Raw genomic sequence first — 18231 nt, 5'->3', positions numbered from 1 at the left:
ACCTGCATGCCAATTTAAATTTAAAGGTACAGACACAGAAACAGCCTGTTCTAAGCAGGTCTGGAGTAGAGGGGTCTATAGACATGATCAAATCCAGGTTCAGAGTGGATTTCTTAGTGATAAACTTCACAGACATGTTTTGAGGAGCTCTGAGACTTGTTTAAACTTGTTGAAAAGGAGAATAATAAGTTACCTTTAACACATTTTCGAAGGGCCTAAAGTCTCAAACCTGAACTGTACATCCAGTACAGCTATGTTCCACTTAAAGGGCTAAATGATGCATGGGGTAAGAAGATGTTACCACAATTTTTTTTTATGTATCTGCTGATTCATCACGAGAACCCCCGTCAGCATTTTCTTGCCCTACATTGTAAGTGTGTGTTGCAACTGTGTAAGTGTTGTAACAATGTGTTTTGAGATTCAATGTGAAACAATGATGCCAATAGTTTGATCCTCTGTTTAAAGGATCTCTGCTGGCAGAAGGTTAATGAACAATATAGATACTATTCTGCTCTCATTGATAGGCAACACATTAGGGTCTATTTTAAACGGAGGCCTTAGAAGGGTAAAAAAACCTGTCTGGTCTGGTTTGGACACTTTGCGCCACATTCCATAATCTGGGAACCCCCTCAATATTTCTTGCCAGACAACTATAAGTTATAGAAATGTTATCACAGAAACATGAAAAAAGCCGTGCAAGGGGAAAGAACGTTTTCACACCTTTCAACAGGATGCATCAAAAGAGGCAGATGAATGTGTCACAAAGGTAGGTCACACTTTGACAAGGGAATAAATGAGGATGAAAGGGGGTCAAGTGACACATTCAATGCTATCTATAGGTTTAGACTCCATGACAATGACAATGACAATTACACACACACACACACACACACACACACACACACACACACACACACACACACACACACACACACATAGGTACAGATGTAAAAGGTGACTGACTGAAATCAACTCTGACCACAATTGGACAAACAGTTATCTCTTTACAAATCAACATGTACACCTTTGAGATCAGTCACAGTCTTAGCGGAAATGAAAGCAGATCTAGCCAACACACACCAACACAGTCTTCCTGCATATAAACACAGAGAGAGAGTGTGGACACAACAAGACGGCAGAGCAGCACAAGTAAAGATCAGCTCTGCAGGAAGACGACACAATCATGCAGCTGGTGAGTTGTGTTTCTGCTCTCATTATCTGTAACTGGTTTTATAGACAACAAGATTATTTATAGGGGGGCTTAAAGGTGTATATGACATAAAATTGAGTGATTTTATAAAAAGCAGGTTTATCGTTTTACTTCTTTTCCTCTACTTTGAGCCTTTGGTTCTTAAAATCTGATGCATGCAAACATCGTTAGAATTGATTAAATGGAAAACCTGCTAAACACACAAAAAGGGTTCACAATAGATCAAGCATTCTTGTAAATATAGTTTGCTAATGACTTCTTCCTTTTCTGGATTTCTCTTCAGCGGTTTCTTTTTTGTTTGTGTCATGTTTTAATGTCCAATAACCAAAAGCCCCATGCACTCCCTTGTCTTCTTGTGTTAAGGTGTTTCGAGCTGTGCTGGTGCTGAGCCTGGTCGTGCTCTTAAATGCTACCAGGAGGAGCCAGTCAGTGAACTTAAGACAGAGAACCAGACCGAAAGGCAAGACTGTGAGACTGCTCCTGGACCCTTCAGTGCTGTCTCATATCACCAGTGTGTCTGCCTCAAACATCGCCAATATGTCTCTGTCACCATGGACATACAGGTGAGGGTGAGGGGTCCATGATGTCATCGTTTTTCGGCAACTCTTTGCGCCTTCTTGAGAGTGCAATAAAACAGAATGTGTTCGGTAATTTTGTAATTTCAAGTATTGAACTTTCCTCAGTCACTCGTTCGAGGCATCTCGTCTGCCAATGTGGATCTCTCATGCTAAGTGCCTGACCTCCGGCTGTCTGAGCCTGCAGGGGCTTGGAGAGGATGCGGCCCTGATGGCTAAACCTATCTTCCACCAGGTCCTGGTCCTCCACAGGTGAGCCACCACCTTTGTATTTAAAGAGGGTTCTTTGAAGTTGGCTTTCAGTCTTCCTTAAAAAAAGTTAAATGTAATGATGAGAACATTTATTCTCTTTATCTTTTATATGTGACATAAGCTTCTAAGGTGGGATATCATTGTGGATAAATTATAATGGTATACCAGTAAGGGAGAAAATTAAAACCAAATGCAGAACTGCATTAAACTGTGGTTCCACATGTGCCCACTTGAGCTGGCTCCAAAAGGAAAGTGTTAACCTTTCCAGCTTCAGCATTTCGACCGTGGTCAGAGCGCACAGGGGACACCTATTGGTGTGCTCCAGGGCCAAAGTTGTAGCTCTTAACCTCGGGTCTGACCCCCGTCACCCTCCGGCTTGTTTCTTGAAGTGTCGGTTCATTTCATTTTTAATACACAGAGCTCAAACTACACATACATGTTGCTCTTAGAGCCACTGTAACAGCGTACCTCGCACACACACACTCATTTTCGTTCTCTCTCTCCTCACTTGCTCACTTCACCACCCACACACACGCGCACTGAGTTATTCACAGACAGACATACGCTACTAGTATAACACAAGGAATCTCCAAAGGTCCCATTTTTAAAAGCACCTATTTTTTTATAACTTCTTTCTTTGTTGGTTAAAACTGTACAAGGCGAAACATCTTTATGGTGCATCAGCTTTGATGATATTGTGGTTAAAAGTAACGCATAGGTTTGCATAATGATGAGCGTGGCTGAGTTGACTGACAGGTAGGTGTGTTTTCCAGGTAGCTGTTTGCCAGGAGGCTTGAGGCTCCACCTCTGTTTTCTAAGCTGATCAAAAGTTAGGTGAAAATGTAATTTCCAATATGGCGACCACCATCATTTAGCTTCAAAACACTTCTACAGAAAAAAATGGCTGACGTAACTGATACTACGTCCATCTTTTACACATGTTGTGATAACATCTTATGGAGTCAATGCAGTACCTCACTGTTTTCCAAGAGTCAAAGCTGATTTTGATATGCATTATGAAATAAATAACTACAATCTGAAAAAAGTTTTTATTTTCCTAAAAGTAGGCATATGAAAGACAACACAGTGAAATTTGTATCATGAGTTTTGTACTCTTGACGTTATATTCTCAGAATGGTAAAACACGTCAATCAAATAAGAATGATGTCATGGTTTTTGATTTGGATTTCATCATCATTCTTCTTGTCTTCTAAACTGCTGTCATTTAATTTAATTTACCTGAAAACCTTACAATGATAATATCTGTGTACAGTTTACTCAACCTACACTAATCCTTTCATTTCACTCCAGAGTCCAAAGGCAGCGGCCCAACAAGAAAAGCGGGAAGAAGACGAAGAAGGGGTACACCTTTAGACTGGGGACGGAGGAGGTCGCAGTGGGCTGCACATGTGTGAGGCCCAGTGTTTTACTACAGGAGACTTCTGTGAGCAAGGCTTGAAGCGTACTTTTTTATTTTTGTCCATAATAAATCTGTATAACGCAATGTAATCACTGAATCAAAGAATCCTGTGTGTTTAATAATTTTTTATACTGTTAAGACAAAGAAGCTTGTAGCGTAGCTGGATGCTAACAAGCGGAATAAATCATGTAAATGTGTATATTTCTCTTGGCCTGCATGATGTGAGATTTTGTCTTTTAATCCCTATAATGTTTCACATTTATTATAAAAATCATATTTCATTGTAAACAATATGAAAAACATTTTATTAAAGATTTTGTTCAAGCTTTTGTGTCTTTTTGTGTTAAATAAATACTTAAAGAAAATGGAAAGTTGAATTTGAAAGCATACTAGTTCATATCCTTGGCATACGGCATGGGAGTAGTTCAGCCTGTAGGGACTGTGGGTTGGGAACCTGAGGGTCGCAGGTCCAATTCCAAGTGCGGATGAAGTCTGGAAATTGGTCTGGTAGCTGGAAAGGTGCCACTTCACTTTCTGAGCACTGCCGAGGTGCCCTTTAGCATGGCACCGATCCCCAGTTTAAAAAGTCTGGATACACCCCTGCATCTCAGTGAGTATAAACCTCCATGCTCAATAATGTACTTCCAACCAAAGAGAAACAGAAAGAAGGACAACATGTTTATTCAGTCAAGCAGTTTTTACTGACCATGCCAAATAATTACAATCAATCCAGCCGTTTAGGATATACAGCAACACACAATTACAGCAAGTACAAATCCCACGTTTACAACCTCCCAGTGACAGTGCAAACATTTTAGACGCTTCAATCAAGTCAGTATGACTCAACAACTCGAGCAAATTTCACCTTTCTTTTTACTCCAATGGGTTTCACTCCCCTCTCAAATCATAAACGGATACTTGTGTGACTCATGCCAACGCGAAGGGAGACCGCTGGTTAGCCAGAAACCCCCAAAAGTTGTACATTCAAAGCCAAATATGTCTGAATCCTGTACTTTCCTTGTGATGTTATTGTTGTTTAGACTGTGTGTATATATATGAGCCTGCCTTCATGTATATGCGTGTGTGCTTTTGATTTGTGCTTAATGAAAAAAAGAGTGCAAACAGTGCTCTAAATCTAAGAGTCTCAAATGCATGTCACTGATCTACAACTACACTACTAGTTAAAGTTTCACTAAGAGCCTGATGGCAGAATACAGGAAAGCATCCTCCTTTTTATGTTTTTTTTTTTGTTTCTTTTACTTCCCGAGAGCTCTGTAGAGACAAACATACAGTAAACCTGATGCTCCTTTTTTATATTCATTAACCATACTGAGAGATTCACCGAGTTCAGCACACGCAGACTATCCCAAACCAAAAACACCCATAAACTGTGCAGAGACGAATCAGCATGAGAGTGGTGGGCCAGGGGGAAACCTTTCTATTTAGTAGAAAACAGCAGAATTATGTAAGTTGTGTCCTGTTTATATGTCTGGCTGATATCCTGTAAAAAGAAGCTCTGTATTTTAAATTGATTTGAAAGGAAATGAGCCCCTTAACTACATCTGTGCATCCAGGGAAATATGTAAATGATAACGCCCACCTCCGTAGTCATGGTAACGCTGGAGGGAACAGTGTAAATAGCTGCTGCCAAACAAGTTGTATTCAGTGACACTTTTTGATACAACCAAATGGAAAGAGAGCACTTTAAGCAGATCACAAACCGTTTTAGTTTCCTGCTTCCTGTCTGAAAGAATTATTGTAACCAGAGAGCCTATGATTTAGCATTTACCTCATCCATGATGGAGGTTTCATTCCTCACCAGACAATCATTACCCCCCCCCCCTCCCCTTCCACACCACACCACCAAATTTCCTTAAGAAAAAAGAAGAGATTTTTTTTCAACACTTCTCGTATTTTCAACATCAAGATTTGGCTTAACTTTGTACAGCTTGTTCAGAACGATAACATTTAATGTGAAAATTTGCCTTTTTTTTTCCAGTTATTGAGTTCTTTTTTTTTCTTTCCTGCACTGTTTTGATTTTTTTTTTTTTTTACCATCTTTGAAAGTCCCCAGTCCACCTCGTTCTCTTCTGTCTTCCCCAGCTGATCTCATCTATCGGCAGGCTTCCTCCTTCATCTCCTTGTTCTTCCTCACTTCTTCTGCGTGCTTGTCCTGCCAGACGAACACAAAGACATGGCAACACGAGACTCATTAGTTATGTATGAATAAGCATTAAAACAGGGGGAGGCTGGCAGAACTAAGTCATATTACAGTGACTATTTGTATAGATTTTAAACAGAAGAATGATACAGAGAGAGTATTTTCCATCTTATATAATTCATTATTTCTTATCAAGTTTGTGAACAATGTTAAAATAGAAATACATGCCTCATTTAGATTAAAACATATGCTTGTAAAGGAAAATTTTGACATTTTGGAAATAACGCTCTTTCCCTTTGTGAAGATGAAATCAGTACCACCGTCATCTTTTAATGGTAGAAATATATTCCTGTGTTTATTTCTGGACTCTGACCTGGAGTCTGCGGCAATCCAACGATACACATGAAATGAAATTCTAATTTCCTGACTATAAAAATATGTCAAAACTTTTAAACGGCATCTGTAAAGATGCTATTAGGTGGATTTTCACACCTTCACACCTCCAGACAGTGCCTGACTTTTTCCCCTCTCTGATTCCAGTCTCCACGCCAAAACTAAGTAAACTGGCTGCTGGCATACAAATACATCATCTAATATCAGTTAGAGAAAAGAAAACAGCTCCATAACTGATTCGCTTTTCCTTTCAAAGTATGACAAAAAAAAAAAAAAGATTTCCTATCGATAAAAAGATTGGTCCAACTCTAAAGCTAAATCAACAAAATCTGTAGAGGTGAGGTAATTAGCCTAGCTTAGCTTTATAACTTACAAAATAATTAAACATGTGTAAATGGTAAATGGAGTTGAGCTTGTATACTGTTTTCTTGTCTTCTGAAAGCTCAAAGCCCTTTTACACCGCAGGTCACACCTACACATTCACACACAGTTAGCAGAGGCTGCTGAGTAAAGTGTCCATCAGTATTAATAACTAATCCATTCACACACCTCCATGAGCCCACGAAGCAGCGGGAGCAACAAGGACACATCAGATATGAAGCTGCAGGAGCTGAGGATCGAAACCCACGAGAGACAACAGAAACTACCGCTGAGCCACAGCCGTGTGCTCTCCAAAGTTCACTACACCCTCCCCTCCACTCAAAACTGAGAATTACAATGTTACGTGTTTGATAACCCATACAGTAACAGAAATGTAAAAATGATAACACATTGTGTATACTTCCTTCACACCAGAGAAATCAGCTGAAAACTCCAGCTCTGAGCTTTAACGGTGTACATGAACGTGGTTTTGGACTTCTCATCTATCATAAAGACTAAAAGCATCACTTCAAATGCCTTGCACCGAAATTAGCGCTAGTGCATTAAATAGCAAGAAGAATATTAGATTGCACCTGAAATGACTGTACAGTGTTGTTGAACTAGTAGAACTGGACTTTATCTATTATTCAGGAAAAGTTTCAGGGTAAGAAAACAACAACCATCAAAGTTGGATTTGATTACAGGAAACTGGACAGTACCTTCTCCTGCAGCCTCTCCAGCATGGCGGCGAGCAGAGCCTCCCGGTTCTCCTTGTTGGCCTCCATCTTCTGCTCGAGCTTTTCCTTGGCATTCTTGATGAAGTTGTTGTTCTCCTCAAACGCCTTCTGGATCACCTCTCGCTCATGCTCCCTCTTCTCGGCCAGGTGCTTCAGCAGCTCAGCCTCCTGGCACTAGAGGGAGATAGAGAGCAAAGCAATTAACAGCAGTCTTTAAGATCTTCAAAAATGCAACATCTTACATGCTCCATTAACAGAGGGTCATGTTTTGGGTAAAGGTTGAGCGTCTTTAAGGGGTTTGTGTTCTCAGCTGGGCCCTCTGAAAGGCTGTTAATGGAAGTGTGGCACACCTCAGAAATGATGTTTCAAAGATTAAATTACAGGATAAATGTATGTTTGCATGTAAGGAAACCTCAGTGCCCCTTCTCTTAAAGGCATAGAGGACATTAAGTGACTGTTTTTGTTTACTTGTTTAGTGTAGGTTATTTTTTTAGTTTTTCAGTGACCGTGTACAAATCATACATTCATCTCAGCTAGACTCCATCTGCAGTCCCTGGTCAGGTAGACACACACATTATATAAAATACAATAAACATTTCATCATCCCAAAATATGAGTAAGAGCTAGATAACGACACAGCAACATTCCCTAACCTCGGACCTGTCTCTTGGGCGCCTTCCATTTGTTTGATTTAATGCAACTGTGACCACTTATGCAAGAATTATGCTGCGTTCAGGGGGCTCCTCGGATGGTCCCAGTTTCCGAGTTGGGAAGTTATTCTTCCGACTTTAGTGTGCTTTAGTGTGACTTTTCACATGCTTTCAGTTCAGGAAAGTTGGAGTGTTGTAACAACAGCAAAAAAAAACATTCTGACGTCGAGTCGGGCAACTAATTCTCTCTGGTGTTCATGTGCATTTGACATCTTGAAAACTTGTTTTTCTGATGACACCACATGAATGCGCTATTAGTCATTTACGTGGGTTTTTCCACCAGTGAACAAAATAATGATCCTATGAGACGCAAAACACAACATTATTGTTAGGATGGACGTACTCTAAAAAAACATCTTAAAGTGTCGTTCATAAACAGCTTAACACTTAATCACTCATTACAAGTGTGCCACTGCTTTGTGTTGTATATCAGTTTGTCTTCTCGGGAAAACATTAAACATAGTAACACTGTAAGTCCTGACTAATGTAAATATTAACCTTTGACATTTGAAAAAGAGACCTGAAGAGGTGGCCAATAAGCCTCTGGCACTGCTGAGGTGTCTTAAAGTAAAGCCTCGAAACTGCAACCAGGACCAGTTGGCTATGCAGCTGGAAGGTCCAGTGAATGGGCCCTCCAATGAAATGATTTCAATCAACGTATTCGATCAGTACTGTTAGCGTTAGCCTCCTGGCTGACTTTAGCTCCCTCTGCCTGTCTGGCTCCCATCAGCCTTCAGAGCTGACACAAATTATTTTGAGCCAGCTCGCTCCTTTTCTTCTTCTTTCTTTCCTGGCACCCTAACTTTGTGCAGGTCCTGGAATAGCTTTACCTTTTACTGAAGCAACAATAAATCAAAAAGTGTGTTTAAGTTGCTTTAAGAGGTAATGGTGAGTATTAAGGTGTAAAATAAAATTATAATGGTCATTATTGTTTAAAATTAGGATGCACCATCTTTTGTTGCTAACCTCTGGGGGAACTCCCCATGTGACTGGGCCGAAGAAAGCGTTCACCTTAATCCCTATTTATGGGCGGCATTGACTGCAACTGTAAAGGTTTCTATATGATAAAGATGATGTGGGACAAAATAAATATTTTCCTTTTCAACTTAGCCCTGAATCTACCTGAAACTGCTGAATATGTTATGAAGACAAAAGACATCCTTATATTAAAACTCACACGTCTTAATTTGTCTGAAATAAGTGTTTCCTGTAGTCCTGATTGTGAGAACGTGATTGGGAAATATGAATAATGTGCCTTTAATGAAATTAAAAGAAATGATTATTTCTGGAAACAGATGTTGTTTTCGGATGTCTGAACGTTTGATTGGAGGGGCACATTCTCCGTTCTCACCTTTCCCCTCTGACTTCCTCCTCCTCCGCTCTCCATGCTTCTCTTAGCTTGATGAATATGAACCATTGTCAGAGTGTCCTTGCATGATCGCCCCTGTACTTTCATGTTCCTCTTTTCATCTTCCCCTCCCTCCCTCTGCTTGGGTTTCCTCCCTTCTTTTCCATCAACTCCAGTCCATTCCCTCCCTCTTTTTTCCCTTTTATCCATTCCCCCCCCCCCCGGATAAATAAATCACGGTTACCACAATGAGTGTTGTCAGATGTTGACAAAGCCTGAATGGGCCACAAATACCTAGGGCTAGGGTTACAGTTAGGGTTAAGGCCGGTCCACTTAGGTTTCTTGAGGGTTTCTTGATGCCAAATCTTAACTTCGTCTCAGCTTTACGCACCTTCCGCCTTTCCTCCGCAGCCTCCAGCTTCTTCTGGATCTCCTCCAGGGACGGGTCACGGCGCTGTGGCATAGAAGTATTGAGCTCTGGCACGCCGTCAAAGGAGGGGGGCTTAAGGATGACCTCGAAGGCCTGGCCCGAAGCCCGTTTGTTTATCTCAATCACCTCCACATCTTTGATGACGCACCAACCCAGGTCCACTGCATCTGTGGTGTTGGATCATGACCATGTTTAATGGAGATTAGACATTAACTTTACACTTTTTATATAAAAAAGCAAAATGTCACCTGACACCTTCAGAGCTTGGTTTGTGTTTTATTACTTTATTGCTTTACTTGCAGAAATTCCAACATTTCTCAGTATGTCACGTTTCTTTGTTGGTTGTGTTAGTATAGCTTTTTCTGCCCCGAAAGACTGTCGAGGTGTGAAAGAGTGATTTCCTTACCTTCTGCCTTGTATGTTGTTTTTTCTGCAGTCTGTGGGTTTAGGCAGGAGCAGAATAGAGACACCAGGGGGAGCTCTTTGACCTTCTCTTTGTAGGCTGAGGACGCACAAACACACACACACTTGTTCTGTTAAGTGTGACATTGTGATGACTCCTATCTAAATGATGAGCAAGCCTTTTAGGTCTGATGATGTAATCATTTTCCATTTCAGTGGCATTGACTCGTCATTGTCTTTATGTTATTTTAAAGCTTCATAATAATGACAAGATACATGCTTCAGATGATCAAATTGCACTCATTAATTTTCATCCAATGCATCGTTGACAGCACAGTAAAGGTAAAGGCGAGCAGTGAGGTGTGCGACTTCTGCTGAGGCTGCGTTTACCTGCCAGAGTCATCTTCTCACTGCGTATGTAACTCTCCAGGGAAGCTGAAGATCCTTCTCAATCTGTCAGAGGGAGACATGCAGACACACAAAGGGGACGAATGAAACAAGGCGGCTTCAAAGGTCACATCGTGAATGTGAGAAGGTGGCAGAGGGGGACAAAAAAAAAGGAACAACACCGCAAGCTGCAGAATAATTGTGTTAGCGCCTCCCATTAAGGCTTATTTCAACCAATGAGAGAACAGCTCTGCAGACAAGGAATACATGCGGGCCGAATAGAGAGTAAATTCTTGCCAGGGATAGAAATAGATCAGTGTTGAATACTTTGGAGAGAGGAGAAAATCAAAGCAGTGAGTTTTATGAGACAGAAGAAAATAATAAGACGTCATCACAAACGTAATATAGCATGCTACTTTTTGATCTGAGGTCATCAGACATCATCGTCTACATCTGACCAATATATCCAATCCCTCCTTTATTCAGTAACTAACACAAACAAAGTCCTCTCGTTCACATGCTTGTTTACTCTTGAAACTGATGATGTGGGATATCTTGTGTTCCCAAAACGGCAACATGACAATTCTCAAAGTTCAAGCCTAACTCAGTAAAACCTTTTTTACATGCTTTATGTACGTCCTAATGTCTTCGCTGTCTGTTTTCTGCACTTGGGCCGGCTGTGGCTCGGTTGGTCAAAGCGGGTTGTCTCTCAACTGGAAGGTCAGGGGGTTCGATCCCCAGCTCCGGCAGCAACATGTCGAGGTGTCCTTGGGCTGCTTCATCGGCGGCGTATGAATGTTTAATAATGAGATTAGTTAATACTGATGGACACTTTACATAGGAGCCTCTGCCGTCAGTGTGTGAATGGGTTTGAATGTGTGACCAGCAGTGTAAAAGTGCTTTGATTAGTCGGAAGACTAGAAAAGAGCCATTTACCATTTTGTTTTATAACATGACCTTTTCGGGGGAACTGGTAGTGAAATGGTTAACATGTGCAGCCCGGGTTTTAATCCGTCCTGTGGCTCCTTTCCTGCATGTCGTTCCCCACTGTTTCTCTCTCTCTCTCCCTGTTGTCCAACTCTATCCACTGTCCTATCTCTACAATAAAGGCACAATAAAGCCAAAAAATTAATCTTAAAAACCCTCAAATTAATTATAAATATTACCTTGTTACCAGTTTATTTTTGCAATATTTCCACTGTATGACAATCTGGTGAAGATTAATACTTCAGACCTTTAAGCAGTCCTGCATTTGCTACAATACATGAAGTCACTAAAGGAAAGTATGTGTGTGTTGACTGTGGATTTTTGATTACTTTCAATAACGCCTTTAATATGTTATTGTGGGAAAAAAGAAATCCAATATGTTCCTTTTTGATTAAAGATTTTGAGGTAAGCAGAGTTTGAACAGTTCTTTCAATCTAATGGAGATGGAGCAAACTGTCTCCCCAGACCTTTCACCACCTGCTTTCACTGTCAGTCTGTTTCCTGCCTCTCAGATGGCCTCATCAACACTGAATTGATGTCCATCTGATGGACTCGGATGCGATTAACATGTTCAGATTCTTTCAAACAAGCAGGCGAGATATTAAAGATATTGATATTGAAAGATAGAGCAAAAGTATTTATCCTCAACCCAACTTCCTTTATTCTGTTAAATGCAATACAAAGGTCCACTTCTACAGTAAATTCAACTCGATAAGGGTATTAAAAGATAAAGATGGACCAAACTTTCTGCATCATTGCTCCTCAGGGAAAATCCTAACAACAATTACTCAAAGGAGTAAAATCCTTGAAAAGCTGTTGTCAGCTAATTGGATAATCTTCTTTGGTGAGAATCCAGGAGCGGTCTAACACAGTTTGTTGACCTTTTCACAGCTGAGCGCACACACTAATTAAGTTTTGCTTTAATTCTGGGATCCAGTGTCATGAACACTCCCATCGAGGGAGCACACACAAGAATCAGGGGTTGAAGAAAACAGGCTGCAGAGATATGCTAGAGATCAAATGAATGTTTGAACTCTAAAAATCAGGAGGAGATAAGCCCTGATGGTTCCTGATGAGAGCCTTTTGGGGTCTAATAACATCTGTGATGCACCTGCCAGAATCCCCAGACTAGCTAACAACTGGCCTTCATCCCTTCATCTTCTGAAATGTTTTACATCCAAAACCATCAAATCAGATGTGACAGTCACACAAGAATGTGCAACTTTTCTGATCCAGTAGATGTTGCCCTTGAGCACCAGCATTAAACCAAAAATAACTGCTGTTTGGCCACACCTCCGCTATTCTGAAGCCTCCGCTCTCCTACAGCTACACACCTTTAACCCCTCTCAACTCGAGTTCACACAGAGGAGTTTATCACAAGCGGCAGACAAATGTGTCCTGGCTCGTGCTGCAATTGCCTGTGGCCTGAATTGTTGTGTTAGCAGGCTAATGTTAGCACACTTTAGTTAGCTTGTAGCTTCACATTGCGCGCAAAACGCTTATGTGACATTCAAATAATCAGTAAGTATGTGCTTCTTCTTTTCTCTAGTCCTTGACTATAACTGTTTTTGTACACAGAGAGAGGAGTAGGCTGTCCTGTCCATGTAAACATGATGTAAACACCGCTCCGACAACAACACAGCCAGCGGGACTCACACTTTTCACTCTGACAGTCATGACATTATATTACATACAATAAACTTGTATTAAACCCTGTATTTATTTGTAAATTGTTGCACATTCCTCCTTTAATCCCCCTACCTACATTTAGGCCAATGCATGCTAATTGGAATACTTCACCTTTTATTTGTATAAATTGTTGTCAACATATAGCAGCATCTATTGTGAAGCATGCTAAATGCATTATCATGGATTAATGAAAATCAATTGTTTGCTTTCAGGGGAGGTACAAGGTGGAACTGCTTCTTGATTAACAACTTGCTATTGATTATTTCTCCACTTCTGTTCAGATTCTCTGCTGCTCTGCCACCATTAAGCAAAGTAGTAAACAGAGTAAGCAGAGTAACTTCTCCTATTTCTTTTTCACCATGAAAAAAACCACAAACTGATTTAGTACAGATGTACACATGCACAAATTAAACACACAAATACAACATTCTTATAAGCAAGACTTCATGTATTTTGGAATTTTAAAGGGGTGTGGTCAAGCTTTTCCTCTTCTTTCAGTTTTCATAGGCTAACCCAATACTCTGTTTATGGCTCCTCCAGCTCAAAAGTGCGATCCATAGACTGTAATTATTAATCGACGAATCCTGAGTGACGTCACCCATCTGTTACTGCAGGGGGCTTTGAAATCTCATCGATGGTGGTCACCATGCTGTCTCATCCTAACTTTCAGTCAACCTAACAACAGGAGCTGAGGCGGATTTTTAGCCTCTTGACAAAAAAAAGTTACATCTCGCCCGCCCGTCAGTCAGGTCAGCTACGCGCCTTATTATGAATAACACTTATTCTTCATCAAATCAACAGGATCAAACAGATTATATATCAAATAAATTCACCTGGTACAGTGTGTGCCTATAGAGACATGAGCTCATCAGATCCAGTTCCTTTTTTGAACAAGGCAGTAAACATGTTAATACTATATGCTGTAAAAACAGTCTTTGAACGGGTGTGTATGTGACTTCTGATGCTTCTGCAGCCAGCCTGAAGTGGACACTCGACGAATTGCAGGATTTTGCACTTCTGCATTGGCTAAATGGAATAATGTCTCGCTACTTCAACAATTATATGATTTAGTAAGTAGCTTCACTATATGGTTATGTGGACGCTTGTGATATTTAAACTCTTCAACACTGTTCATGACTGAGCTTTGACGCTTGGTATCAATCTCTAAATAATACAACATATATCCTATAGTGTACATCAATTGCTTGGATCAAGCCAAGCTAACAAGGTAGCTAGCATCCTACCTGTATGTCTTCCTTTGCAGATTGTTTTTTAAGCTTTGTCATTCAGGATGCGCAATGCCTGAAAATAGGTGAGTCCAAAAGAGTGAGAAAAATGTCCTAATGATGAGACAACCTTTTTCACTGAGAAGGAGAAATGTCTCATTACAATGCACGGCACACACTCTTCACTCTGCAGGGCATACACACACAAAGGCATACATCCATATATATCTAGGCAATTCATATGCATCAAACACGCGCAAATACCTTAAAATACACACATTGTGCATACATCAAGCAGTTATAATTCGGTTAGCTACACAGTTTGAACATCATTTAATGCACACACATCTGCTTCTCATCTTGTGAAACCACCCAGATTGCAGATCAATGCCCTGCTTCCTGCAGGAGGAGGGAGCTCAATTACCTGTGTGTCAATACAGAGAGGGCGAGGGAGAGAGAGAGAGAGAGAGAGAGAGAGAGAGAAAGAGTGAGAGAGAGAGAGAGGCGGCAACTAAAAAATTTCTGCACACATTGGGGGATCATTTGGATTATGTTGATTATGAATCTACTGGGAGTCATATCACAGTGAACTTTTATGATACAATTTAGTTATATGTATGTACTGATAGTCCCATATCACAGTCCACGGCTAATGAAGGTTATTTTTCTCTTTTATGTTGTCTTAGTTTGGGATAATAAACAGTAAGGTATAATGGTTTCCAAAACAGGTATAAATGACTGGGTTTGTAAAGATAAAATAACAGGAGTACTGATTTTTAGGAATTTTCATTCTCTGTTTGAATGTTCAATCTTACAGAAAAAGTCAACATTGCTGAAATGTAGGATTTAGTTTGTTACCAAGAGTCACATGAAAAGGTTGAAGTGTAGATCTTAATCACAAAATGGAACCTCGTCTGACCAGGTTTGCTCCTGCACCGGCTCCCCACGGGGATGTGTGCCAACGCCTCTCCTGTTTAATCCTCATGTGCAGCAGTGTAGCAGAGAGGAAAGAACCATTTTAAAGTCTGCAGACGATTCTCTTATTGTCTGTCTGCTGCAAGGCAAGGAGACCAATCATCCAGGACTCTGCGCAATGGTTTGAACAATCCTTCCTCCAGTTGAACAGAACAAAAAAGAACAAATACTGTACTTCTTTTTTGACTTCTGAAATGTGTACAAACTTCTTGACTGACTGTCCTCTCCCTTCACATGGACAGAACCTTGACGACCTCATTTTGTCATGCTTCTATTGATTCTATTTAAACTATATTTACTTGGTGTCATGGTTTGGGAACCTGTCTCTTCAGAACAATAATCTTCATCACGTCTTGAACACACCCACCCTTTAAATGATGGATTTCAGCTTCTCCCATCTGGACATATGTAGGTATAAAGTCCCATCCTGTGAAACTAAGCCATACAACAGCTTTGTTCCAGCAGTCATCATTGAGATGAACAAGTTATACCAAATACAGCAGCGATGCTGTCAGAGCAGAATTCAGTACTTTTTAGATCTCTGCACCTTTACTTTATCCTGATTTGTTTTGAACGACATTGCACAGCCACTTTCTGTGCTTTATGTGTCTCTGTCAGTTGATGTTGTTGTGGTCATTAGACCTACTTGTTGGTTTTTGCTCATCACTGTGGTTGTATGTAAACTTGTGTACCTGTGTACCACCAACCTGCTGAGAGACTACAGATGGAAATTAGCCTACTCGGCTACAATCCGGCGTTTTTACATTAACGGTTATTTAGCTTGTCTTGAACACTGTTGTCACTTCTTCATGTTTTGTCCTGTGTTGTCCATTGTGAGTAAAAGGAGGCCGACTCACTCATTTTAAACCAAATCTCTACAGGTACAAATAAAGTTACCAGCAGTCTGTTAGGCTAGTTTAGGATGAACACTTGAACAAACAGAGGCAGAGCTAGACATGTTATGCCCATTGGTTACGAAATCTGCCAAATCAAGGACATTTGTACTTTTAGGACCATCGTGAACATAAATTATGAACATTTTCATTTTTGAAAAATACAACTGTTATCTAAAGCTAGCTACATATATTTGATTTAAGACACTAAAAGTCAATGTTTTCTATGAGGTTAAGTGAAGTTACACATATATTATGTACTGTTGCTCTTTGTGTCCCTTATCTCACTCATGTCCATCATGATGATATCCATGGTAGTTTTGTTTTCGATCTATGTATGTATGTGTTTGTGCCTCTGTTGCAAACAGAATGGATTTTCAAATCTAATCCTATCCAGAAAAGTAACCAGCTTTTAGGCCTTTACAAAGAGTTGCTTGTTGCTTAGTGATCATGATGGATTAAAGTTTGGATCATGATACAACAAAGAGTAAGGTCTTTACCTGCTCTTTATGTAAAGTGTCTTGAGATAACAGTTGTTATGAATTGGTGCTATAGCTTCATCTGTAATCGTCTGCAGGAAGCTACTGACGGTGTTCGAAGTATATACCAAATCACTGTCCGTCTTCTCATGATCTATTGTTGATGAGTATGAAGACACATCAACCTTGTGAAACTGTTACCTACAGAAGAGTCGCTTTGTTTTAATGTAAGTGTATCTGTGTCTGTCATTTAAACTTGACATTATTCAACTCATGTCTTCAGAGAGTTGTCGGTGTAAGATGAGTTTCCAAAAAGTCAGAAAAGAAAAAAAAATGCCTCTGTTACCATGGCAACTGTAGTAGATGTACTTCTTTCATACGTGTTCATATTCTTGCATGAATAATAAACAGAACTTGCATTCTCATGAATACTTAACGTTATGTCGACATGTCTGTGTATTTGTTTTATTATTATCACTGCAATGATTCAATGTTTCTGAAGGAGATATACAACTTTAATTTAACTCAAAATGTATACCAGCATGATGTTTGTATCTGGGGAAATGGGTCGAATTACCCCCTTCACACCTATATCTGACAAACCATGAGCCATTATGACTCAGTTGTATAGTTTTACAGTTTTACAAAGATTTCCCTCGTTAAGGTTTGTTTTTTTTAACCTACTTTTCTTACCTAATGGATGCACACAGAAAGCAATATACAGACACAATAATGATGTGGTATATATAAAGCTTAAGGTTAAAAGACAGGACACTACAAATACAAAGCAAATCGGACTTTTCAAAACAATCATTTCATATTTTCTCTGTCGTCTTTTCTTTTTGCTGTTGTCATCATACACACACACATTTTAACCCCCAAACATGAAAACACTCCCATGTTTTCCTCCCTCTCTCGCTCTCTTTCTCTCTCTCCCCCAAAAAGCAGACACAAAGCTACATCTGCTCATATGGAGGATCAATAATAAATGACATAGGTTGCACGCCATACAGTTTGAGGGTACACCGAGTTCTCTCCCTCGCTCGTTTCTTCCTCCTTCTCGTGCCAGTAGGAACTACTGCATCATCATCATCATCACCCTCCTCACCCTCGCCCCATTACACTCCACCAAGGTACTCACTCTCCTACCAATTCTGATTTAGGTAAGCTAAAAAACTGAACCAAGAGAACCCAGAGTGACACGAGTGAAACCAGCATGTGTGTACAGCTGTGTGTTTTGGGATGCTACTTACCCCCCTCTCTCCCTGTCTTCTTCTCTGTTGCTGACGGTTGGACCGGTTACCGCTGTCTGGCTGCACGGATACAAGGCGCCGGGCAACAGCATCAGCAACAGCATCATTGCAGCCTCCATGACATCACCATGGAGACGTCTTATTGGTCTGAGACACTGCCAGCATCCAGGTCTCCCAGCCAATGAGAGTGGAGAGGAAGGATGGGGGAGGGCTGACAGCTCTTTGTGTGGTACTGCAGGATGGGTGGTAGATGTTTCATTATGCGGTGCAGGAGTGTGTAATAGTGTATGTGGGTTAGGCATGGAGAAGAGTTGACTGAAGTAGTTGGAGAAATTGGTGAAGAT

The 18231-nt window shown here is 40.5% G+C and overlaps 2 protein-coding genes across 2 annotated transcripts; one reads left to right on the top strand and one right to left on the bottom strand.

Moving 5' to 3' along the window:
* Positions 1-955: 955 nt before the first annotated feature.
* il17a/f3 (interleukin 17a/f3) lies at positions 956-3781 on the top strand. Its single transcript, XM_020631558.3, has 4 exons — positions 956-1192; positions 1574-1773; positions 1894-2037; positions 3349-3781. The coding sequence occupies exons 1-4, from the start codon at positions 1184-1186 to the stop codon at positions 3494-3496; spliced, it is 501 nt and encodes a 166-aa protein (XP_020487214.1). The 5' UTR covers positions 956-1183; the 3' UTR covers positions 3497-3781.
* Positions 3782-4122: 341 nt separating this feature from the next.
* Positions 4123-18022, bottom strand: stmn4 (stathmin-like 4). The gene is made up of 6 exons (XM_020631534.2): positions 17888-18022; positions 10389-10451; positions 10003-10098; positions 9558-9763; positions 7091-7282; positions 4123-5630 (listed from the first exon to the last, which is right to left on the bottom strand). Exons 2-6 carry the CDS (start codon positions 10399-10401, stop codon positions 5571-5573), a joined length of 567 nt encoding a protein of 188 aa, XP_020487190.1. The 5' UTR covers positions 10402-10451; positions 17888-18022; the 3' UTR covers positions 4123-5570.
* Between the last annotated feature and the right edge of the window lie 209 nt (positions 18023-18231).

This window comes from Labrus bergylta, chromosome 15 (genome assembly GCF_963930695.1).
Source record: "Labrus bergylta chromosome 15, fLabBer1.1, whole genome shotgun sequence".
Taxonomy (NCBI): domain Eukaryota; kingdom Metazoa; phylum Chordata; class Actinopteri; order Labriformes; family Labridae; genus Labrus; species Labrus bergylta.
Note: the sequence above shows the minus strand (reverse complement) of the source record. Positions and strands in the feature narration are given on the sequence as shown.